The 27,945-nt window shown below is 34.2% G+C and overlaps 1 protein-coding gene across 1 annotated transcript in view; it reads right to left on the minus strand.

Moving 5' to 3' along the window:
- ZRANB3 (zinc finger RANBP2-type containing 3) overlaps positions 1-27,945 on the minus strand; it is a gene marked incomplete at both ends in the record, with an annotated part of 159,661 nt that overhangs the window by 53,028 nt on the left and 78,688 nt on the right. The window contains 3 exons of the mRNA XM_084231578.1: positions 11,241-11,357; positions 12,459-12,630; positions 25,941-26,026. Coding sequence (XP_084087704.1) covers positions 11,241-11,357; positions 12,459-12,630; positions 25,941-26,026 — 375 coding nt within the window. The remainder of the gene's footprint in view (positions 1-11,240; positions 11,358-12,458; positions 12,631-25,940; positions 26,027-27,945) is intronic.

Below are 27,945 nucleotides of genomic sequence, written 5' to 3' on the forward strand. Positions count from 1 at the left end.
CTCTTGGGACTAACTTAGGAACTGAACCGTCATTGTGACACTGCTTTCTAGGAGGAAATATATTTGGGGAATCAAGATATATATGTAATAGATCTGAGGCATATAGCAGGGGAGCAGGAAGGAGATAGGCCAAAACAGGGGAGGGAAGAACGTAACAGACTATGGTGATGGATCATGGGGGCTGTGGTGATGGGAGAACTACAGGGACTACACCAGAGGAAAGAAATCAAATACTATCCAAAAATTAAGAAAATAAATTAGTTAAAAGAAAAAAATCTACGTAATAAATGAACTTTAGGATGCTCTTCATTTCTTAGGTTGGAGATTGTATATGCTTCTTGATTTTAAAATGTATTTTAACTATTCTGATTGTATTCTAATTAGAACTGGCACTACATGGTCATATTTTAAGTTATCTGAGCAGGAATTTGCCTTCAAATCACCTTAAGTACATATTATACGAAATGGCAGGTTCTATAAATGATCAACATTTTGGTTATGCTGGTTCAGGTTTTGTGGAAGTTATAGAAAAATGCATATTTTCACATTGATAGTTTATTTTTCTGAAATGTAACTGTTAATCAAAGGTTTAATTTAAATAATTAGAATTATATAATGAAGGCACACACTACACTTCATTTAAAGAAATGCAAAAATGATGAGAATACACTACAAGAATTTTTTCTTAAAATTTTGTCAGTGAAGGAAAAAGACTAATTAACACAAAGTAAAAATCAATGAGCAACTATAAACCAGAGACACACTATGGGGGGAGAGAAGGGGCGGGGCAAGGAAGGACTAGGGTCAAAATAAGGGGGGTGCAATTGTATGGGGAATATAACCAAAATGAAAATGCATACATTGTGCAAAAATGAAAAATGATGGAAGAATTATATAAAACAAAAAAAAGAAAGATTAGCAAAAAAATTTTTTTTTTTGTCAGTGAGTCAATACACGTAGTACTTTCTGAAGAAAAAGTGGTACAAAAAAAAAGCCCACTTTGCATTTAAGAGCTGATGAAAGTTACTTGATTTTAATTGTCAGTTTAATCAATGGTAAGAAGGAAAAAGAATTTAAAAAAAATCAAACCTGAGCTGTGACAAGGAAACTCACCTTGACCAAATTTTATTTAGGTTTTTCTAAGCCTTCTTGACTAGGCCTAGACTTTCACCTAGCGTCCATTCTGTTCTTGCCAAGCCCACGTAGCTCACTCAGTCTTAGCAAGAATCCTTAACAAGTCAAGAGTATTCCTACCTTTGATACCTGATCAGCCCTTAATATCTGATCAAGATACTCATTTCCCACCTTTGATGTCTAAGTTGTTAGCCTTCCTTTAGCAAAAATCCTGTCAGGTCAGTTTAGCGAAAATCCCCTTACCCTTGATGTCTCCACTTATTTTCCTCCCACAAGCTCTCTCACCCTCATTACAGCTCATTGGATATAAATCTCCTGTCCTTATTGCACTTAGAATTGAGAGATCTTTCTCATCAATTGCAATGTCGTTGACTGCTATTACAATTACCTTGAATATAGTCTTCCTTATTTTAACAAATGTCAGCATAATTTCTTCTCGAACAGCTATAACTTCTAGCTAAGAGGATGAGCACAAAAGAAGTGTTAAGTTCTGAAGTCCTCAGACCCAGACCAAATAACAGTTTTGTTCTGAAATCTGTTGGCCACATGCTTTAAGGAAAGTTCTTCAAGCCCTTTTAATCAACTTTATTGTGAGTTGTTTAAGCAAGCCTAGCACTTCCATTTCCCTGCAAATTATTCTGACCTATAAGTTTGCTGGGGGCTTCAAGAGAAATAGTGACTAACAAAAGAACTCTAAAAAAAGCTTTAACTTGCTTTATGGTTTGCATTTAATATCAGGAATTGCATAGTCACCTTGGGGAACTATGGGAGCTGGTAAGGTGAACAAAGGGTAGCTGCAGTAGAAAGAAGAACTAGGTTTTTTTAGAAAAAACAGACAAAACCCCAGCATTTGTTTAGTTCTTATGACTGCTCACTGCAGCTGAGCCCTAAAATGGCTCAGGGTGCATTTTTACTTAGAGAAATTTTCTTTGCTCTTCTGATAGTGGTGGTGTCACTACCAGATTTCCAGCCAGATGGGCACACTTCACCATGTTTGTCAGAGCACTATAAGGCCTGACTTAGTGTCAGAGTCTCATCCACAGAGTGGCCAACAAGGAGGTTTTACAGTGATTTGCTGAAGAATATCCTGATCATCAGTGTTAAAGAGGCACCCAAATGAAAAGCCATCATCAGCATTTAAGCCCTGATAACTCTGAGCAACGGTGCATTTGGGAAATGCTCATGGTTCCCAGCCCTCCTTGTTTCTAAGGTGTGTTGATTCATGTCAAGGACAGAAGCATCCACAGAAGCACCAATCACTGGGCAGTTGAGTTTCTTAAGTTCTTCTGCTCTATCACTGAAAGCAATGATCTCTGTCTGGCATACAAAGGTGAAGTCAAGATGGTAAAAGAAAAAAAACAACATATTTTCCTTTGTAATCAGACAAGCTGAGGCATAATAGCTGTGGCTGAGTGCACAATTTTGGCATTTCCTCAAGACATCTTGCTATTAGTAGCTCAGACACAGAACCCACAGGGATGAGTCTTGAAGCAGCCCTAATCATTCTACCTTCTCTTGTTTTATTGACCTGGCTGGCTGTCTGGCAATGATGATGAGAGAGAAAATTTCCATGAATGACAAATTCCATTGGGTTTACCCAAATTTAGATGAAGTAGAAACTTAGAAAAGTTGAAAGGTTAAAAATTATTTTCAAGAAAGCTGATTTCATGGAAGTTTGATCATAAAAGTCACTGATTAAATAGCTAATCTAACTTTCAAATCTAACTCTTACAAAAACATTCTCGCTTTCTAAACACCATGGTCATGTCAATAAAGTAATGAACTCTGTATTACTAAAGTATAAGCATGAACAATGCTTATTTGGTGCTTCTCCAGTGGCCTAGGGGTTAAGTCTCAGCACTATCATCACTATGGGCTAAGTTTGATCCCCAGCCAGGGAGCTAACCCACATATGGTGTAGGAGACCTCTCCAATCTCACCTGCTGGTCCCCTTAGCAGTGTATTTCAGTAGATCTGCCTGTTCTGCAACCTGGTCTGTCTTGGTGAATCCTCTCACTAACACCCACCCCCACCCATCTAGCCTACACCCCAGTTCTTCTATGCAGAAATAAAAAAAGTAAAAAAAAAAATCGTATTTGGTTGTTAAAAATTGTAACACATAAAACATACAGACTTAAATTCTGAGAATTCTTGAACAAGTCACTTAAACTCTGTGCTTTAGTTTCCCCATTTACAAAAAGAGATAAAAGTAGCTATTCCCCATACAGTAGTGGCAAGAATTATGTGAATTAGTGCATCTTTCTTTATTTTTATTCATCCTCCCTTCCTTTCCTTTTATAAGGAGGATTTGCCTTGAACCACACACTACCACAAAAGAAGGTATGGGAGGCAAATCTCTCTACCTCTGATTCCAAACTTAACCAGTTCTGCCACCTCAAAAACCTTACACCACTCCTCCTTCTCACATGGTTATTTTTCCACTTTTAACAAAGTCTTTTTCCATTCCACACAACCATACAGCTAACATTCTCTCTCCACCTCTGAAATGATAGCATTATTGTTCTATTTGTAACTTATTATTACAAATTATTATAATTTGTAACTTATTTTATTTGTAACTTATTATTACTCCTTACTAATGAACAGGAGGCAAACTGGGCCCAGTTAGGAGCCAGAGTTCCCTTCTTAAACAAGTGAAACAGCACAGAAAGAGGTATTCTTTGGTCTTACAACATCCAGTACTATTGTGACTATTGCAGTGGCCTCATTATATCTCAATGCATATTATAAATAGCAGTGTTAAAACTGCTGAGACAACATAGCAAAGAGTAAACACACTTTGTGCATACAGGAAATGTTTTAAGGCACTAAGGAATGCTGTCGTTCCCAATGTAACAAGAAATTTTTAATTATGGGTTGGCTTAATAATTTTCATACAAAAATAACTAACATTTCTCTTAATATTGTTTTCTCTAAAATAAGACATTGTAACACAGCTGAAAATAAGTGAGATGGTTAACTCATACGTATCACTTATATAAATTATATTTCTAGGAGAGTATTATGCTGATCCTAAATGTAAAGAATCTGCTTACTTTCATCATTGTATTTTCAATAAATATTACAAAACAAAAAATAATGATACAGAAGAGGTAATTCTAATTATCTTAGATATGTCACTGACTGGCATGCTACTAGTAATTTTATTTTGTTATTTTTCTTTATTTACCAGTAATTACCATTATTTACCCTTATTTAATATTATCATTATTAATTTTCTCATCATTAAGAAATATCTGAAAGGGGTCTCAATAATAAAATAACAAAACTAAACAGATAGTCACATACATATTTAAAATTCATACAAACACTATCCTCCCAGTAAGTGAAGAACTTAATCTCAAAAGAGAGATGAACAAAAATTTTTTATACAGCACAAGGATGACATATGGCAATACCATAACGATATAGCATAGCACAGTATGTATTAAAAATTATTACATCAATATGACCCAATGTGCTGACATGACCTAATTTGAAGCACTAGTACTTTATTCCCATTTGCCTAGGAAACACTGTAGGATATGAGAAAAAGAGGAGAAAAGATTAGCGCAGAGAAAGCAATTTATCCTGGAGATCTATAAAACTACAATAGATAGAGGCCCATTTATCTAAAAGGTTTAGGCATAACTGTGCCTTGGGCAAAGAAGGAGGCCAGATGACCCCCAAAGGTCCTTTCTAGTTCATTACTCTCTATAATTAATGAACAATGTTCAAATAATCACATGGGAAGTATTAGCTGCCTCAAGATACTTGGAAAAAAAAAAGTTTCTCATTCTACACATTAATTTATTATGGAGTTATAGCCTTTAAAAATTAAATACCACTAACAATGATGAGCGCATTTTACTTTAGGTAATAATTAAGTATATGCACCCAAATAGGATATTCTATAATAACTACATACTCATACAAATGCTTTACTTGAAAACTCATTGTTTTCTTCCATTTTTATCTTATTCTTATCAAGATTTTCAAAATTTAGAGTATGATTAGTTTAAATTATATTTAATTGCTCAAAGGAATCATTCAAATGATTCAACAAAAAGAAAAGCATTTCCAATATGATACCACAAAGTACAAAGAAATCTAATATCTAAGCCCTTGTGACTTACTGAGTATGGGACAAATAATACTTAATGGTGGGGGGGAGGGATGTCAATGTAGAAAATGTGCCTTTTGTTTTTCCCAGTCTAAGAAATAACAACGTCCACTCGTTGACCACAAAAGAAATCTAAATTCCTCTCTCCTGACCTCCCCAAAGTGGGTGACACATATTACCCCTTGTGGTCCCACAATAACCTAATTTAAAAGCACTAAATATACTCTGCTATGATTGAGCACTGATCTCGCTATCATTCTCAATAGTCTTGAAGTTCCTAGTGAGATAGACACTACGTCTTGTCCACCATTCCTCTCAGTACCAACCATGATCCCTGATATAATAGAGACTCAATAAATATGTCTGTTGACTTAGTCAGGAAAACACAGCCAAAGAAAGGAAGCTGCAACTCTAGTGTGCATATAATAGAGCAACCAATTTAAAATCTCTGCTATGTCAAACACTGATTTGCAAACCAGTTTGGAAGAACTCTGAAACATGTTTTCTCACAGGAACACTATTTAATGTCGTCAACTACCTCTCTCAAAATGTAATGCACCTATCATGTAGATAAACTGTAAAATTTACAGTTGTTATTACAGACTCCAATTACTGAATTTCAATAATATTTCTGAGGGAAATATATTAATAATTCCAATTCTGTAATGCTATAAACTATTTCTAGTTGCAGCCCAACAATAAAAATGCACAGTTCCAATTTACATAAGTGGCTGAAGACAAAGATTCTAACAAGGGGGAAATAAAAAATTGTCTGAAACTTTAGGGAACTGGCATGGCAGGGTTTGGTCTTCTGCTTCCACTGATCTTTGGGAATACGTTCCAATCTGGAGATAACTGAGTTTTCATCACCTTTTTTTTTCAAGGACCTTAAAAAGTAGGGCCAATTTCCTAATGATTGCAGACACTTGTGAATTCAAACTTTTTTTACTACAGATAGGAAATTATCTAAAAGGTTCTCATAAACATTCTTTTCCCTTAAGCAAGAATTTTGTACTCAGAATTAAATACAAAGAAAGCTCGTAAGAAAGCAAGCAAATAACAGCAACAAAAAAGCAATTAACTGTAGGAAAAACAACAGTACTCAAAGAGAAGAAATGTAATTATAGCTTAACCGTGAAATGTTTAACAGAGTCATTGCACTATAAAAAATGAACATTGACCAAACTGAAAATTATGATAAAACCCAAAATTATGATCTGGGAAATGGAGTAGGGACAAGTACTGCAAATATTTTCTTTCAATTTTTATCTTGCATTTTCATTACAGTGTTTTTGTATATGATACCTTTTTTAATGCCATAAAGTTTTAAAGTTTTGAGTCCCATTTTTCCCTTAAAGTTTGTGGGGTTTTTTTGTATCTTATCTAAAAAAAATTCCCTCCTGAAAAGTTGGAAATGCATTTTATATATGTATGTCACTAAAAGTTTTTTTTAATTTTAGTTTTATATTTAGTCTTTGACCTACTTCAAGTTAATTTTTATATATGTTATGAAAGAACAGTCAAGGCTCATTTTCTTTCCAATTTTTGTAGTACCATTTGTTGAAAAGACTATTATTTCCCCAATGAATTATCTCATTCCTTTTCCTAAGATCAACTGACAATCTACAATATATGAGTGTATTTCTGAACTTTCTTTTCTGGTTCAATAATTTAAATGTCTATCCTTATGCTAATACACAAAGTCTTATTACTCTAAATTTATACAGTATTTATACCTTGCTGTAAGTGTCTCCCATTTTAATTCAAAATTGTTTTGCTTGTAGTTTAAGTCCTTTGTGTTGCCACATACATTCAAATTCAACTAGTCAATTTCTACAAAAAAGACTATAGGGATTTTGATTAGCACTGCATTGAATATATAAATTATTTTAGGCAACAGCTGGCATCTTAACAATACTGAATCTTCTGATTAGTGAATATGATTTATCTTGTAATTTATTTAAGTTTACTTTACTTCATCTAAACAATGTTTGGTAGCTTTCAGTCATACATTTGTTGAGTTTATTCCAAAAGTAGCTTGAGATTATTGATCCTATTATAAAAATATTTTTAATTTAAATTTATAATTTTTCAGTGCTAGTACATAGAAATACAAATGATTTTTGTAAACTGAACATCAATCCAATGACCTTTATAAATTTACTCAGTTCTAGTAGCTGGAAGTTTTCTTGGGTTATCTATATAGACAATCATGGGCATTGTGTCTTTTTCTGTCAGGGTAATACTCCAGGAGAAACTGAGGTAATCTAGTCAGTATTAAGTTGTATTTAGGTTCTCTTGTGTACATTTGTATTTAGGTTCTCTTGTGCACATGTATCTTCAGTGTACCACAAACTGAATTTCCCAGCAGTGGGATGCTTCTACCATGTAGTAATGTGTAACAAGGATCTTTCTAAGTGTTACAGCTGCACTTTCAGTTTTCAAGAGCACCCCCCCACCATGCCTATTCTATACAGTGGGATGTTTCTCTGCCCCAGTGGTAGATTGATCTTGATGGTTTCTTGGTGTTAAGTACACAGTGTGAGGACATCTTGGATCTCCTGGTACCAACTCAATATAAGGCAGGTCCTTTGTTCCAGTTGATCCTTGGGACTTTCATGGCATTTCTGCCCTCTCCCCTGTGATAACCAAATTATTTTGCAACTGTGGGTAGTCTTGGGCAGGAGACAGGTTATTGCCCTTCCTCCAGCAGTTACAGATCTCTGTCTTATGCCTTTGGAGGTCCTGATCTCAACAGGTTTCTTGCCCAACTCCGAGAGGTAGATAGGCAATGGGAAAAAAATTTTAACATCTCATCTCTACTCTCAACAAACTAGAAGAAAATTTTCTCAATTAAAAAAAAAGGCATCTATGAAAAACATAAGGAGATAATAATAATCAATGGTGAAAGATAAAATGCTTTCTACCTAAAATTGACAAGGCAAGGCCGTTCAACTATCTCAATTTTAATTAAAATTATACTTGTGTCTTTCAATTTGATAGGCAAGAGGCATATATAGTAGGCATATTGATTTCAGGGAGACATAAAAGTATCTTTATATGAAAACAAATGATTTTTTATATATAACACACCAAAGTATTTACAAAAAAAATCATGAGAACTAATAAGTTCAGTGAAAGTTTACATGATACAAAGTCCATGTATAAAAAAAAAGTTCTATATTTAACAGAGAAAAGTGAAAAATTTAAATAAAAAATACTATTTATATGAGTATGAAGAGATAAAATACCTAGAAATAAGAAAAAAAAAAAATGTATTCTAGAAAACACCCTGAAAGTAAAGAGGACCTAAATTAAAGGAAAGACATACTCTTTTATGGATCAGAAGATTTATATTAAGAATTCAATTCTTGGTGGGGCAGACCTCTCCTGTCTCGCCCACTGTTCCCCTCCGCAGTGTATTTTGGTCGGTCTGCCTGTTCTGTTCCCCGCTCTGTCTTGGGTGAATCCTCTCACCCTCCCACACATCTGGCCTATACCCCGGTTCTTGTATAAAAATAAAAAATAAATCTTTAAAAAAAAAGAATTCAATTCTTCCAAATAAAATTGCAGATTCAAAATAATTCCTATCAAAATTCATATGGAAAATCAAGGGAGCTACAATAGACAAAACAATTTTGAAAAATGAACAAAGTAGGGGTAAATGCTATACAACTTTAAGACTTATTATACAGATGCAATAATCAAGCCAGTGTAGTATTTTGTAAAGTTAGATATATAGGCCAATAACAGAGAGTTCAGAAGGTGCTGAGGTAATTCAGTGAGAGAAAATAATCTTTCCAATAAGAGCACTAGAGTAATTGAAAATCCCTATGTCAAACTAACAACATTCAACAAACCAAACTAAACCAAAAAAAGACCTCTTAATTTACTTTGTATCATATCAAAATTTAACTTAAAATAACTATAGACCTACACAAATAACATGAAGATATAGCACTTTTAGACAAAAACATAGGAGAAAAATCTTTGGGATTTTGGATTAAATGAAAACTATGTAGGATTCAAAAAGCACAAAATGATAAACTGGATTGTCTCAAAAGTAAAAATTTGTTCTTTGAAAGATAATGTCAATAAAATAAAAACTGTGAATACAGACTTGGAAGAAATATTCAAAAAACATATTTCATATGACTTATTTCCAAAATATATAAAGAGCTCATAACCCAATATAAATAAAAGTTTGATATGAATAGACACTTTACAAAAGAAAATGAAAGGCTTTTTTAAAAAGCATATGAAAATATGCTCAATATCATTACACATTAAGAAAAGATGAATTAAAATAATGAGATGCCACCACATACCCACAAGAATAGCAACAATTAAAAAGATTGACAATACCACATGCTAACCAACATGTAGAACAACTAGAACTCTTATACATTGCCAGTAGCAATGCAAAATGGTATAACGGAAATTTTTTATAATGTTAAATCTAAACTTTCCATATGACCCAGAAGTCTCATTCCCCATTATTTACTCAAAGGAAATAAAAATATGTCCACACAAAGACTTGCACATGAATGATTGTAACAGTTGTATTCATAACGGCCTAAACTAAGAATACCCCAAACAACCATTGGCTGGTGATGAAATTAAAAAAAAAAAATTGTTACCTATTCATAGACTGAAATATTTAGCAACAAAATTTTTTAAAAACTATTAACATATCTAAAATCTTGGGGCAATAACAAAAGCCTTATGCTAAATGAAAGAAGCCAGATACAATGCTACTTATTATATGTGTCCATTGTGACATTCTGGAAAATATAAATACAATGATAAAGAATGAATCTGTGACTGCCTAGGTCAGGGGGTAGGTGTGAAGGAATTGGCTGGAAAGATGCATGAGGGAACTTTTTGGAGTAAAGGAGATGCTCTCTATCTTGATTGTAGTAATTATTGCCTAACTATATATATTTGTCAAGACTTATCAAATGGCACGATTTTATTTTTTTTAAAGATTTATTTATTTATTTATCCATCCATTTATCTATCTATCTATCTATCTATCTATCTATCTATCTATCTATCTATCTATTTATTTATTTATTTATGCATACAAGAACTGGGGTACAGGCCAGAGGTGTGGTGGGTGAGAAGATTCACCAGAGACAGAGTGGGGAACAGAACAGGCAGATCAATGGAAATACACTGCTGAGGGAAGCAGCAGGCAAGGCAAGAGAGGTCTGCTGCGCCATGTGGGAAGCTCCCTGGCAGGGGATGGAACTCATGCTGCAGTGGCTGTGGATAGCTTCATAGGTTGTATCTTAACCCCTTGCGCCACCAGGGAGGCCCTCAAATGGCAAAATTTTAAATAACAAACTCCAATATATGTAAGCTAATACTTCCACAAATCTTACTTCTAAAAATTATTTTTTAAAAATCCTCAGAATTGGAAAAGAGTGGCACTCATTAGAATGTATATATTCTACTACCCTGGTTAAAAACAAAGAGCAACAAGAATGTGTGATGAGTCTACTTGATAGTCCCACTGTGATTTAAAAATTCTAACACCCTCTAATTTGCACTTTTAGACAAATCAGAACGTGAGTACATCTATCTCTGCAGGGAACTGAAAACATATACCAATTAAAAATGATTGACTTAAGTAAAAAAAGATTATTTGTAGCAATTATGTAGTGAAATCATGGAAATAGCTGATAGTAAAGATGATAATATATACATGTTCTTTAATTAGAACACGAAAAGCATATTATACTCCTTCATCAAAGCATACCCATATATTGGAAGGGGCCAATATATGGCCAGGTGTAATAGTGTTCATTATTTGAACACCATAAATCTGAATTATGTCTAAAAATTTCTATAACGGTTAAAACATTAAATGACAAAGACATGTATGACAGTATACAAAGAAGTTGCTTATGTAAAAACATTTAAAAAACATTAAATAATGTGGATGAAGACAAACAAATGATGGCCCAGCAATTATTACCTTGGCAATAGCAGTTTGTTTAAACATTCGAGTAATCAACCCCATGACATTCTCAGTGGCACCTGAACTTGGAGCTCTCATTAATTTTTCCCACTCTTCAAAGCTGGTATTCAATTCCTATGTGGAAGAAAATGTTTAAAAATACAGAATAAAAAAAAAACAGAATAATTAATGTAATAATGAATCATGGCCTATTTTTTTTTTAATATAGAAAGATATAAACAGAAAGTTCCAAACATGCCATTGTCTTCATTTAAAAATATGAAGATGGAGGCAGATCAGTCATGTGGGTAAAAATCAAGCCCTTTGCTAACACCACTAATCATACAATTGCAGCTTCCTCTTAAGAAGACACATTTTGTAAAGTAAAAATAAAAATTTCAATAAAAATTCAGGGTAGTGAAAATGTGTATGGTAGCAAAGTATTTTTATTAAAAGATTTTATTTAGATAAACAGAAAGTCATAGGGAATATTAATGAAATAAAATGTAATGTATATTGATTCATTTTTCTTTCTCATGCTAAAAAAGCCAGACACAATGCTACTTAAAAAAAAAAGAGATCATTCTTATTTTATCGATAACATATTGTTCAATGTTTATAAATGCCAAACCTAGGCTTTCAAGATAAAACAGAGCAATAAATAGTCTTTATCAACAAAGTCATGCCCAGATTTGAAGAAATTTCAGAGAATACATAAACATTGTAGTTCCCCAAAATAAATGTTGATAAAAATTAGGTAAAATACAATTTGGCTTTTTAATATGTTGAACCTTATATATATTAAAATATGATGACAGTTTCAAGATTTCAAGAACAAGTCTGTGTCCAAGTTATTCTAGAAGATAGCTATTCACACTTTAAAAAATCCTAGAGCAAGAGACATAAATTCCTTTGCTAATTATTGTATTTCACACCCTACAAATACTTAGAATTCTTACTACTCTTTTTCGCAATGGAATTATTCTTTTTCTTTAGTCAGCAGTAATATTTTTTAATCACTGGGATACTGAATCTGTTCACATTATTTAATAACTAAAGTAAAATTCTTCCTGCTCTATTCTTAAAATGATATAAAGCCAATTCATGTGCTCTGTTAATTAAACCTATTTTTAAAAAGTGGATTTTTTCTCCTATGAAATATGAAAAATGTACAACTTTCATTGTATAATCTAAAATGACTTAAAATAAGACTTTCAATCCAACAAAGGTTCTCACCTTGGCTGCTGCTGATGGAAGATCAAATGGAATACGCTGTCTGATTTTGGGGGGCAGCTGGGTTAAAACGTCAGTCTTTAATCTTCTAATCATTATGTCACTTAATAGCTGATGAAGTTCATTAAGATTTGATGCCCCTCTACAATCCCACTGACGCCTTTTACCAAAATATCTGTTAATAGGAAGAAACAACAAGAAGCAAAGCTGAATGCTATTTCTTCAGTTTGTTCTTCCCTTTTATGATAAGGAGCCTATCTTTAATGTTATTTATGAATGCAAATTAGTTTCAAAAAGCTCAGCTTTCGGAGCAGTAATGAATGAGATTGTACATTACTCAGCCATAGAAAATGCTAGTGTCTAAACATACTGTTTACACTGAGTTAATGGAAGACTGGGATGAAATGATAACTGAATACTAAGAGCATTTTGAGTAGGCTCACACATGGCAATGTGTTTAGGAGATATAGCTCTAACTAGGCACTAACTGCCAGTATATTAGTGGGTCTATATAACAAACAAAACACCTAAAATATTTTCCACACCATCAAAGAGGGATTATTATCTCCATTGAGTTGTTAAACATAGCAAATTGATCACTTGGTGATCTTTTCTGCCTTTGAGACCATGAATTGACAACAAAAGAAATAACAATTTTTTTTTTGAAAAGACAAACCCATCAAGAAGAGTGTTGGAGATGAAAAATTAAAGGATAAGTGATTTCAACAAACGTTTACAAGACACAATGCAGACAGACAAGTGGTGAATGACTTGGCAAAGAAAAGAATCTACAATTTAAAATGCTTGTAAAAGGGAACATCCTCTAGATTTCTAAGCGATTAGGAGCTGGAAACACCAAGCACTACAGGCAGGAGTTTAGTCAAGAAATTTCACAGATACAATGAATTTAGGTATTAGAACTACTGGCCTAATAACATGCCCCAATTGTTATGACAACCTGAACACTGTTAGGGAATAAGTAACAAATCCTGCTAGGTTGTATTATGATTACTAATATTAAAAATTAAACAACTAACCATTTTAACAGGATCCTGGTGGTATTTTAACATAAATGTGTATCAGTTTGAGAAACATGGAACTTGCCAACATTATATTATAATCCTATGGCAATTCTGCTTAATCATTTGAGGAAGTGCAGACTTTTTCAAATCAGCAGGGCTAACAGTGTACAAGGATTCTAATTCCTCCACATCCTCACCAACACTTGTAGTGTTGAGTCAAGTTATCCTAGTGGGTATCAAGTGGCATCTCATTGAAGTTTTGATTGACATTTTCCTAAAGAACAATGATGTCACACATTTTTTCATGTGCTTGTTGAACATTTGTATACTTCTGTTGGAGAAATGTCTATTCAACTCCTTTGCTTGTTTTTTTTTTTTTTTTTAAAGATTTATTTATTTATTTATACAAGCACTGGGTACAGTCAGAAGCATGGGAGGGTGAGAGAATTCACCAGAGCCAGAGCGGGGAGCAGAGCAGGCAGAAGGACCAAGGTACACTGCTGAAGGGAGCAGTGGGCGGCAGGAGAGGTCTGTGCGCCATGTGGGACCCTCCTCTGGTGGCCAGGAGCAGCCGGGGATCGAACCGGTGCTGCAGAGGCTGCGGGCAGCTTTGCAACCCAGGGCTCAACCACTGCGCCATTGGGGAGGCCCTCCTATGCTTGTTTTCAAAGTTGGTTTCCTTATTATTATTATTATTATTGAATTGGATGAATTCTTTATATAATCTAGAAAAGTTCCTTGTCAAATATATGCTTTACAAATGTCTTCTCCAGTTCTCTGGGTTCTTTTCATTTTCTTAATGCTGTCCTTTGAAGCGCAAAAATTAATAATCCCGAGGAAGCATAATTTGCCTCGTTCTTTTGTTGCTGTTGCTTTTGATGTCATATCTAAGATCTCCTGCCAAAAACAAGTAATGAATTTACTCCTATATTTTCTTCTAAGAGCTCTTCAATTTTTTGATATTACATTTAGGTCTTTGATACATTTTGAGTTAATTTTGTATATGGAATGAGTTAGGGGTCCAACATCACTATTTTCACATGGCTATCCAATTGTCTCAGTTCCATTTATTGAAAAGATGATTCTTTCTCTCATTCAATAGGTTTATGTTGCTTGTAAAAAATCAATCAACTGTAGATATCAGTTTATGAATTATAATTTTATTCCATTATTCTAGATATTTATCCTTGTGCCAAAATCATTCTCTAAAAGTAAAATAAAATGTCAAAAAATGTTAAAGATCCAATACATAAATAAGAGTTTCAGAAAAAAATGTCTAAACAAAAGAAGAGAAAAAATTAAAAATGAATAATTCTCAGACATAAGGCTTCAAGTTTAAAGAGTAAAAGAGAATGGCTAGTGCCTGCCAAATGGGCTCCAAACTGGGCACATTTTTGTAAAATTAAAGATTAATAAGGGTACAGGGCAATCTTACAAGCTTCCAGAAGAGGGGGAAAGACAAATGTAAATGAAATAAGTGAAGGATCAAAAATCAGAATGACATCGTGATTCTTAAAAGAAACTGGTTACTGGAGAAAATAGAGAAAACACTTCAAATCCTGAGGAAAAACTAATTCTAACACAAACATCTGTCTCCAGCTAATATACCAATTGAGAACTCATCTATGAGCAGACAAATAAGAATTTTAACTATGTATTTTTCTATACAAAGAAAACTATAAAACACTGTTAAAAGAAATAGAAGAAGACACAAAGAAATGGAAAGACATCCCCTGCTCATGGATTGGAAGAATAAACATTATTAAAATGGCCACCCTACCAAAAGCAATATACAGATTCAATGTTATTCCAATCAAAATTTCAATGTCATTCTTCAAAGAAATAGAACAATTATTGATGAAATTCATATGGAATCACCAAAAACCCCAAATAGCCAAAGCTCTCCTGAAAAAAAAAGAAGGGAATGGAGGCATCACCCTCCCAGACTTCAAACTCTACTACAAAGCCATAATCATCAAAACTGCATGGTATTGGAACAAGAACAGACACACAGACCAATGGAATCGAATAGAAAATCCAGAAATAAACCCACAGATTTATGGTCAACTAATCTTTGACAAAGGAGCAAAGACTATGCATTGGAGCAAAGAAAGTTTATTCAATAAATGGTGCTGGGAAAACTGGGTCGCTACATGCAAAAGAATGAAGCTTGACCATTACCTCACACCATACACAAAAATCAACTCAAAATGGATTAAAGAACTAGACATAAGACCTGAAACCATAAAATACATAGAAGGAAATATAGGAGAAACACTACATGATATGCACATCAAAGACATCTTCACAGACACATCATCCAAAGCAGTGATAGTGAAGGCAAAGGTAAACAGCTGGGACTACATCAAATTATAGAGCTTCTGCACAGCAAAAGAGACAATAACAAAAACAAAGAGAAACCACACCAACTGGGAAAACATTTTTGCACACAACACTAATGATAAATGACTGATCACAAAAATCTGCAAAGAGCTGATGAGACTCAACAAAAACAAAGAAAATAATCCAGTCAAAAAATGGGCAGAAGAGCTAAAAAGAAACGTCTCTGAAGAGGAAATGCAAATGGCCAACAGGCATATGAAAAAATGTTCAACATCACTTGTAATCAGGGAAATGCAAACCAAAACTACCATGACATACCATCTCACACCAGTGAGAATGGCACATATTAAAAAAAACTAGCAACAACAAATGTTGGTGAGGTTGTGGAGAAAAAGAAACTCTCCTGCACTGTTGGTGGGAGTGCAAACTGGTCCAACCACTATGGAGAGCTGTGTGGAGATTTCTGGACCTACTAAACATAGAGCTTCCATATGATCCAGCAATTCCATTCCTAGGTATTTACCCAAAGGACACAGAAACATCAATTCCAAAGAGCACCTGCATCCCTATGTTTATAGCAGTACTATTTACAATAGCTAAGCTATAGAAACAACCCAAATGTCTAAAAATAGATGACTGGGTCAAGAAGATGTGGCACATATACACCATGGAATATTACTCAGCATTCAAGAAAGATAAACACATGCAATTTGCAGCAACATGGATGGGGCTGGAAAGGATCATGCTCAGCGAAATAAGCCAGAAAAAAAAAGAAAAATACCGGATAGTCTCACTCATAGCAGGAATCTAGAAAACTTAAATAAGGGACCAGGAAAACGAATAACTATAAGAATAAAATATCAAAATCTACAAACAACTATGAACCAGAGACACTCTATGGGAGGTAGGAGGCAGGGAAAGGAGGGATTGGGGTCAAAATAAGGGAATTGTAATTGTATGGGTAACATAAAAAATTTTAAAAATTAAATAAATCTTAAAAAAATAAAATAAAATATATAATGATATAAAAAAAAGAATTTTAACTATTTATTTTTTATGCCCTTAATTTCTTAAGACACTACTGAGGGTAGACATGTGTCCAGAAAGCCAGGAAATATGCTAAAAAGAACTGAGGAAAAATATGCATAAAATAATGCTGGAACATCTTATCATATCAAATAGCAACAACATAGCCAAAGACTACAGGGATTGTATCAAAAACTCCATATCTAAGTTTGTTCCAATTTGTCAAAGGTGATACAATTTGACCATTAATAAAGATAATAAATGAAGTGTACTGAAAAAATATGCATGAAAAAAATTACTCAATGGAAAATAAAACACTCACTAAAAAACAAACTACACTGAAAAATATATATCACTATATAAAGAAGTTAAATACACTGAAAAATACACATCATTATATAAAGAAATTAAATACAAAGATATGGCTGTACAGATTGGAAGAGTTAATATAATGAAAATGGCAGAAACATCCAAACTGATCTACAGATTCAATGTAATCTCTAGCAAAATTCCAACTGATAGCACGGAAATTGAAATTTACATGAAAAGGTAAGGGGAGATAGAATAGCCAAAACAATCTTGAAAGAGAACAAAGTTGCAGGAATTACATTTGCCAACTTCAAAAATAAAAACCCTCACTGGACACCATCACAGAGTACTTACAAAACAACTTATGGAAAACTTATGAATAAAAAGTATAAAATAAACATTTATCCTGTTTTTTTCCAAACAAATCACTGAGTGTACAAATAGCAGAGGGGAAGTTTCCCAAAACATCTATTGTTTGTAATGTATAAGTCTCATTTGGGTACTGATTCAAAAAAGCACAGGAAAAATATTGTAATAAAATCTGTAAAATTATGATACACAATAACTAGAAAATTGAACATTTATTAAAGGTTTTAAGGAAACTAAGGAGGTACTGTTAATTTTAACTTTTTAGGCATGATGATAGTATTATAATTAACTATTTAAAAAATAGAATTCTTACCCTCTAGAGATACATATGGAAATATTTTATGGATATAATATGATGTCTAAGTTTTGTTTCAAAATAATATGGGGTTGAGGGGTAGATAGGAAAATAATTAAAATAAGATTGGCGGTGGTGCAGCGGGTTGAGCGCAGTGCTGTTAAGCTGTCCACAGCCTCTGCAGCACGGGTTTGATTCCTGCCTGGCCAGGGAGATACCACATGGCACAGCACACCTCTCCTGTATCACCAACTGCTCCCCTCAGCAGTGCTTTCGGTCCGTCTGCCTGTTCTGCTCCCTGCTCTGTCTCTGGTGAATTCTCTCACCCTCTCGCACCTCTGGCCTGTACCCCAACTCTTTTTTTTTTGTGGGACACTCGCTGGTGGCTGGGGAACCAACTGGCGCTGCAGAGGCTGCGGGCAGCCTCGCAGCCCAGCGCTCAACCACTGCGCCACCAGGGGAGGCCCTGAACCCCAACTCTTTAAAAAAATAAAATAAAATAAAACAAGATTGGCCATAGGTTGATAAATGTAGAAGCTGATGAAGAGTACATGGAGTACATTATATTATTGTCTATTTTTGTATATATTGAATTTTTTCAATAATAAAATATCAAAAAGAAGACCATTTAACAAAAAACTCAGAAATCAAAATTTATGGAATCCAGGAATTTTGGGATCCAGTAGAGCAGACTGGCAAGAAAAAATTCTGCACCATGTCTAAAGGAAAAACAGTCCAGATTGGAGCACAACAGAAGGCTGTGGGAGGGAGGCCTCAAGTGGAAAAAAAAAAGAAAGAAAGGTTATTTTATGTGCTTACAAGACCTTTTGTAAGTTAACAGATCTGTTGGAGTCTTTGAATAAAAAAATTAGTGATAGCTTTATACCAAAGGACCAAGAAAGATCAGTCAACTATTTGATTTACTAAAGAGCAGTATTAATTTAACCTATTTCTTCTATTTATTTAGGCAATCATATAAACACAAATACTGAATTACCAAATAATTCAAACATTGGAGAGAGAATAGAAGTGGAGGACAAAGAGTGTTTAAATTATTGCCTTTAACTTTTTAGTTTTGTGATTTGGACAAATATCTGAACCTTTTCAAATATCAGTTTGCTCATCTGTAAACTGGATACAATATTCTCAACCTTATAGGATTGTTGAAAGAATTAAAAATAATACATTTAAAATACATGGCCTCACATATTAGGTAGTTAATAAAAATGTATTTTAGTTATTGGTATGAAAAAATATTCTATAGTTTCAAATGAAATAAGCATATTACAGAAGTATATTATAAAATGGCCCTAATAATATAAAACTGATCATTTATCTACTCACCCACCTGTCAAGTCTTTTTTTAAAAAATTTTTATTGTTAATTTATTTATGGATACAAGTACAGAGGTCTAGGCCAGAGGTATGGGGAGGGGGGAAGGTGAGAGGATTCACCAGAGAAAGAGTGGGGAGCAAAACAGGTGAACTGACTGAAATACACTGCTCAGGAGAGCAATGAGCAAGACAGGAGAGGTCTGCTGTACCATGCGGGTAGCTCCCTGGCTGGGGATCGAACTCATGCTGCAGTGGCTGGTGATAGCTTGATAGCATTTGACTTAACCCCTTTTCCACCAGGGAGGCCCTCTATCAATTCTAACATAACTATAGAGAGGAGCTTTCTAGAGGGAAAGTTATCAAAACAAATTAGCAATGGTTATCTCTGAGATTTTTTTCCCCTTTGTGTGATTTGCTATAAGTGTGAATCATTTTTCCAAAAGTAATAAACTATCCTTAAATTGATAAAAATAAAGATATCAAAACAAATTTAAAAAACAATGTTGAAACAAGACAAGGTGATGCTAAATGAAATTAGCAGAGGGTGGTACTACATGTAGACAGTGCTAAAGCCATGTAAAAATTATCAGCTATATGGACAAGGGTAGAAACAAAGAAAAAATGACAACAATCACTTGTTATAGTTGCATTATGATATGGTAGTTTTTCCCTTCCATTTTTATTCTTCAGCGTTATTTTATTGGTTTATTATTACATATACATATATAAGTATGTATATTTAAAAAGTACTTACTGATATTAAGCTAAAAGCTACCTGCCTTTTATATTTTACTCGTTGACACCAGTTTCGCCCTCCGAGGCCACAAAGACAAAAGCTCAATTTCTTTATAACATGACAGAGCTTTAAATATTTAATAACTTTTTTCCCTTTAGGTCTTCTCTTTCAAAATCCTATAAGCTTCACAAGCACTATGTCTTACTCATCTTTGTATTGCCAGCAGCTCTAAAATAATGTAAATACAATAGGCAATCAATAATATTAGGCATTTCTAGAGCTGAATTTGAAATCCCTTCATTATTCTGGCCACCCTTTCCCAGATATGTTTTCATTTGTTAACATACCTCTTAAAATAATACATTTGGCTTTTTTCTCAGTTCCTCATCGTGCTTGTCTCCAATGACCTTCTAAAATCTACTGAGCACCTACTTCCATGGCTAAAACGGGTCCTGAAAAACAGCTCTACTTGGTAAATGTTGGCATTCTACTCTCTACTGTTCCCAGTCTTCTAGACTACTTGTTCATTTACACACAGCATATCTTTACTCTCTCATCAGGACCTTTCAGTCAAATGATTTCTCCATTTTCACTATCTCCATGATATCCTTTCTTTCTTTGCATCCTTTCTCACCTTGTTTAGATTTCCATGTCCATATATGAACTTTGTTCTTATCAAAAGAGCATACTATGCCGTGCCTCACATCCCCACATCACAAACTGGTAAAAATAAAACAACCATTCTTGGATGGAGCAAACTATAAGCTTTTTTCAAGTCAATACCCACATTACTTGGTGTTACTGAGGAAATTATACCTTAGAGAAGACCAATTCCAATAAAATCTAGAATGATGTTCTCAAGTAGTTATTCATTGCTGCTAACAGTTTTACCACACTAATTTGTTATTCTGTCCCCCAATTTGGCAAAATTTGACACTCTGCCAGTGTTCATCAATCTTTCAACCCTAGACTTTTTCATCTCTCTAAACATGAATGTCCTTCCCATTTCAAAAATAGTAAGTCATTGTATACAAACCCCTCAACTCCTGCCACCCAAAAACTATGGTATATTCTCAATAAAACCAAGTAGGTTAAAAAAAAGAGAATATTATATATGAAACCAAAAAATACACATGCAATTTCTATAGCAAAATATTTAAAACTATATATAGTTGCCTAAAGAAAGGGAAATAGATGTAAAGAAAGGTTTTTTTTTTTTTTTTAAGCACATAGTTCTGGGGCCTCCCTGGTGGCACAGGGGTTAAGCACTGCACTGTGAAGCAATCTGAAGCCTCTGCAGCATGAGTTCGATCCCCGGCCAGCCGGCCAGGGAGCAACCCACATGGTGCAGCAGACCTCTCCTGTCTCGCCCGCTGCTCCCTATGGTTTAGAATTTTGGACCATATGAGTGTGAAAATGTTGTCTAAAAAAATACAAAGTTTTTAAGTCTAATCACGCATGTCCTTTTCCTTCTCTAAAACCTCGGTATAGGGACCAGAGAAAGGGGGATGGGAGTTATCCTTCAATAAGTAGAGATCGTTTTAGGATAATGAAAAAGTCTTGGAGATGGATATTGTTGGTGGTTATACAACATGGTGAATGTACTTAATATCACTGAACTGAACACATAAAAACAGTTAAGATGGCAAATTTTCTTATGCATATTTTACCACAATAACCCCCCACATCACCACAATGCTGATAACTAAAAAACAAAAACCACTCTCCAAAGCTTCATACTGCCATTACAATGAAGTACAAGACTATATCATATGAGCCTGTCTAATTCGATCAGCTTAAGAACAGTCAACTAAACTGAACTTTGTTTAGTTCTTTAAAGTCATACCAGTCTCTCTTACTCTAGGCCTTAGCAGATAACATTTCTCTTCCTAGAATGAAAATAAATATCACTCATAGGATATTTCTTCTGCTCTGACTTGATTAGTTCATTTACTATAACATCCTATACTTCCTTTTATGAGACTCATTTATCTGTTTAGTGTCTTACTTGAAAACTCAGTGAAGGCTGGAACCGTGTTGCTCTTATTTCCTTATGCATACTTGATGCTTAGCATATAAAATGCCATCTAACGGGTACCCTATAAATATTTTTTGAATGAATGGATTAATTCCAAATTAAACTATACTTCAGATGTACTTTAATCAATGAGTGGAACAGAATCAATTCTTTCTCTGGATATTACTTTGATTAATGTGTCCTAATGTGACTATATTTTTATGAGTTATGACAAATGACTTCAATTCAGCCTCAGGTTACTCAAAACTAGAAATTTTTTTGAACTGAACTAATGACAATAGGTGAGCATTTCTCAAATCCTTCCACACAAAGCAGACTTTCTATGTTAGTACAGAATTTACCCTATTAATCTATATCTATTTATTTTTCAAACTTATCTCTGCTATCTAGTTCATTACAATTTTTCTCAGATTTGAACCATTTGCAAATGGAATAAAACTGACCATGGGTGAGAACATTAAATACAACAGTGCTGAGGACAAAATACAGTGCAATTCCATAAGAGACATTTCTTAAAACTAACAATGATCTATTAATTAACACTTTTGGAGAATGACTATAACTTTAATATGTATTACCAGCATTTTTTCCTCTTGTAAAGATTTACACAACTTTTCTCCAAAGAGGTAGAACTGGCACAAAATATCAGCAGTGATGAAAGACTGACAAATTACTATGAAGATGTTCAAGGATATTTTTAACCTTTGAGCATGACATTAGAGACGACAAATATGTCTTCCTATAAGATACTGTTTGGGGCCTCCCCGGTGGCGCAGCGGTACAGCGCTGGGTTGCGAAGCTGCCCGCGGCCTCTGCGGTGCCGGTTCAATCCCCGGCTGCTCCCCGGCCACCGGAGGAGGGTCCCACATGGCGCGCAGACCTCTCCTGCCGCCCGCTGCTCCCCTCAGCAGTGTACCTCGGTCCTTCTGCCTGCTCTGCCCCTCGCTCTGGCTCTGGTGAATTCTCTCACCCTCCCGTGCTTCTGACTATACCCAGTGCATGTATAAACAAAAGACAAACAAGCAAACAAATAAATAAAGAAAAAACATGCCTCTATTAAAAAAAAAAAATTAAAAAAAAAAAAAAAAAAGATACTGTTTGAAAGCTAAAAACAGTATATTTAACTGGACTATCTATGTATCCTCTTTTCCTATATAAAAGAACTTTTTTACAGTATACTTTAAAAAATTAACTAATTAATTAATTTTTAAGGAACTCAGTGGTGGCTCTTATTGCAGTCTATTTTCAAAAAAATCATGAGAAAATAACAACAACAACATAATCTGGGAGATTGAAACAAGGACTACTGAAGGATCCCTGGATATTTGGTTATATTAAGAATTAGTATCACTATAGAATGCAATGTTGGCATAACTATTATTGTTTTTAATTAGGTACCATTATTTTACATCCTTGTTAATTTTTTGATAGTATAGAATTTCTCCTCTCAGGTGTGGTCACTGCCCATAGCTCACCCACCACTGCAGCACCCAGAGTCCTCCACCTTAGTCAATTATTCTGGCCTTTTCACCCCAAAAGAACATTTATTAAAGTTGCCACTTTCTAAGTCTTCTTACTGACAGAAAAAGTGAGAAAAAAAAAGTAAGAGGAAATCAAAGGGCAAGTGATTTAATCTGACCAGGTGCCTCTCAAATGACAGTAATCTAATGTGGTACTGGTTGACAACTGACCATGCTGCCTTTTCCAAAACATATTTGTATTTATAGCTTCCTCTATATATAACCCAGTAGAGTGAATGATGTAAAGGATTTTGGATATGGGATGTTTTGGTTGAGTAATACTTTCTCTCTTTGCCTCTCAAATCAAACCACGTAGGTGGTTACCTATAACTAGACCTCTCATTTCCAAACCACTTTCACTTCATTAAATTTGTTTGTCATCACTTATATATTTAATAAACTTTATAAAGGCAGTTATATTTTTGCTCAAGTTTCATTTAACTTTATTTTGAATACAGTCATGACATTTCAAGTAACTGAATAACTAACCATAATTTGCTTTCTGCAAAATTATAGTGTGAAAATGACATCTTCATAAAATCAAAACATTATGGGAAAAAAAAATGTAACATTCCCCAGACTAAGTGAAAATGTCAGGAGATGCCTTTTTCTGAATCAGATTTTAAGGAACCACAGTGCTTTCAAGGTAAAGAAGTAAAGGAATAACCTCAAACTTTCAAAATGCAATCTGGAAGAGAATGTCTTCTGAGAAACAGAATAATAATCTTGAAATGGCTTTGCCTAGAAAAACAGGAAACAATACAACTGCTCCAATCATAAGGTTCTCCATGAAGATAAATTTTTCTTTGAAACAGCATTTGTATTAGTAAGCAAGAAAAGGACAGGTATTCACTCCTGTTTTCACGTGTTTCCAAATACAAAAATAAAAAAAAGAAATGTTTTCTGACCACTTAGGTTTTTCTAATCCCCCAAACAAGAATCCAGTTAATATGTTTACTTTCTGTAGGCAAGCTTTTGGCATTTATAGTTTGAAATAATTGCAATTATTGACTTCCCAACATGTCTAACATGATGCCTATCTAACATTCTATCTTAAAACTATTATTTCCATAAAGAAAGAGAAATTATTTTTTAATAGTAATTTTGTGCTAGGACACAATAGAAAGTTCTCTTTTGTTTTGAACATTTTTTTCAGCTGATTTTCTGGGATCAAATAAATAATATCGCCTGCAAATAATGATTATGCTATCTTTTTCTTTCCAATTTTATCTATTATTTTTCTTTCAAAATCAAACTGTCTAATACCTGTGAATAAAACTAAACAAGTGAAGGGCCTCCCCGGTGGCACAGCGGTTGAGCGCTGGGTTGCGAAGCTGCCCGCAGCCTCTGAGGCGCCGGTTCGATCCCCGGCTGCTCCCCGGCCACCGGATGAGGGTCCCACATGGCGCGCAGACCTCTCCTGCCGCCCGCTGCTCCCCTCAGCAGTGTACTTCGGTCCTTCTGCCTGCTCTGCTCCCCGCTCTGGCTCTGGTGAATTCTCTCACCCTCCTGCACTTCTGACTGTACCCAGTGCATGTATAAACAAAACAAACGAATAAATAAATAAAAAAACACATGCCTCTTTATAAAACAACAACAACAACAACAAAAAAAAAAAAAACAAAAAAAAAAACTAAACAAGTGAAAGTGAACAACCTTTTCTTACTTTTGCTATTTCATGTGATGGTGGCTTTGGGCTTAAGACTCACATATACATTGTATGTGTATATATGCATATAAATACACAGACCATGTAAACCTCAAGTTTATTCAAAAACTATAATCATCGTATATCTGAGACAATCAGGAGGGGAAAGGGAGGGAGACAAGGAATGGAGAAGGTGAGCGCACAGGGAGTATGGTGGACTATGGGTGCTTTGGTGGTAGGAATACTATGGTGACTATACCTGAGGGGAGAAATTCTATATTGTGAAAAAATAAACAAGGGCGCTTTAAAAATTAAATAAATTATAAAGATTAAAAGAATTGAAAATCATAATGGAAGATGGATGTTGAGTTTTAACATTTCGCAGTATACTTGGAGACAGTAAAATGAAGTCCTTCTGTTTCATTAACCTAGTTAATTACATTAATACATTTTCTAATATTAAACTATGCTTATATTCCTGATATGAATTCCATTTGTATATTGTTACTATAGTAGGATTTTTAATGAGTTTTTTTCATACTAGCATTGAGCTTTTCTGTACTTATCTTTCAAATAGAAAATATCCTTAATTTCCTTTTATTTGGGGGTACTATCTTGTCTAGTTTTGATATAAATAGTAAACTGTCATCATACAAACATTTTGGAAGGATTCTTTCTATCTCTGTCCTCTAAAGTCCTTTAAAGAGCTCCAGAACACCACACTCACATGGAATTACTTGAGGGAATTATAGAAAGTAAAACAGAAAACACGAATACACTGGGGGGAAAAATGAGAGATGGTAAATAGGTGAGGATTAGAGCTTATAGGAAATAGTTTGTCATACCTGATACGTGCATTGCAATATCTTTTGGCATAGTCAGCCCATGTTCCAAATTTTTGTGGAAAAAGAGCTTCAAGCTGCATGAAAAGCTGTGACAATACAAGTATTCTCAACATGTTGCAGTATTTTCAAGTAAATTATTATCACTATCATAGACCAGTTTGAAAAAATAGTGAAAGGTGAAAAGAGAAAATCTACCTCTTCCCTTCAACTTACCTAACCCTCCCTTCCTATTCTTTTTTTATTTTTAAGATTTATTTATTTATGCATACTAGATATGGAGAACAGGCCAGAGATGCAGGGGGTGAGAGGATTCACCAGAGACAGAGTGGGGAACAGAACAGGCAGATTGATGGAAATACACTGCTGAGGGAAGCAGCAGGCGAGGCAGGAGACGTCTGCTGCGCCATGTGGGTAGCTCCCTGGCCGGGGATCAAACTTGTCTGCAGAGGCTGTAGATTGCTTCATACTGCTGTGCTTAACCCCTTGCGTTACCAGGGAGGCCCTGGCCCTTCCTATTCTTCCTGGATAACTGTTTTCTTTTTCTTCAGTATACTTTTATATATTTTGTATGTCTACATAAGCATATGTATATATTCTCTTTTAGTTACATGAAGAGAATCATACTTTCCATACAAAATTAGAATTTGGTCCCACTTTCAGTGAATATAATGTAATATACAAATATTGACTTTTAATGATCCCTGAAACATATAATTTTCTAATATCCATCCATCCATCCACCTACATTTCTATAAGATGAATTTTTCAGGGTATATTTTTAGAAATTAAATGGACAGGTTTAAGGTATATGCATTTTAAAGTTTGACAAATGTTAGGTTGCATGTATAAAATAGTATCTGCCATGACCAAGTTAGATTTATCCTAAAATCCAAAATTAGTTTAATATCTAGAAATCAATTAACATGCCATGTCAATATAATAAAGGATAAAAATCATATGATTATTTCCACAGATTAAAAAAAAGCTCCTCAGGAAAATTCAATAGCCTTTTATGATTAAACACTTGATAAGGAATAGAAAGAAATCTACTCAACCTAATAAAGGAAATCTACAAAAAATAAAAACAGGTAACATACTTAAAGACTAAATCCTTCACCTCAAAGAAGTAGAACAAAACAAGGGTGCCCACTCCATGCAAAAGTATCCTGTCCTAACCAGAAAAATTGAGCAATAAAATGAAATAAAAGGCACCTAGATTAGAAAGGAAGATGTAAAAATGCATATTCACACATCAAATGATTTTGTATATGAAAAATTCTAAAGAATTTATAAGAAACTATTAGAACTAATAAATTTAGCATAATTGCAGGATACAAAATCAATTATATTTCCATATAGTTGCAATGAACAATATATAAGTGAAATTAAGAAAACAATTTCATTGAAAATAGCATCAAAAAGAAGAAAATATTTGGGCCTCCCTGGTGGCACAAGGGATTGAGACACAACCTATGAAGCTATCCACAGCCTCTGCAGCATGAGTTCAATCCCCGGCCGACCACAGAGATACCCATATGGTGCAGCAGACCTCTCCTGACTCACCCACTGCTCCCCTCAGCAGTGTATTTCAGTAGATATGCCTGTTCTGTTCCCCACCCTGTCTCTGGTGAATCCTCTCACCCCCCCACATCTCTGGCCTGTACCCTAGTTCTTATATGCGTAAGTAAATAAATCTTAAAAAAAAAAAAAGGAAAATATTTGGTAAAAGAAGTATTTAGACATATACTATGATAACTAAGAAACACTGTTGGAAAATAGTTGAAGACATAAATAAATGGAAAGATGTCCCAAATTGATGGATTTGCAGACTTAATATTGTTAAGATGCCAATAACTACAAAGTAATGTACAGAATCAATATATTATATAGGAAACCCAAACTTGATTCTTGGTCAAACTGCCAAACTGTACAAATAATTCATATAGATTAAGAGACCTAGAATATCCAAATTAATCTTTGAAGAAGAAAAATAAAGTTCATGGAT

The sequence above is a fragment of the Talpa europaea genome (genome assembly GCF_964194135.1).
Source record: "Talpa europaea genome assembly, chromosome: 1".
NCBI classification, from domain to species: Eukaryota; Metazoa; Chordata; class Mammalia; order Eulipotyphla; family Talpidae; genus Talpa; species Talpa europaea.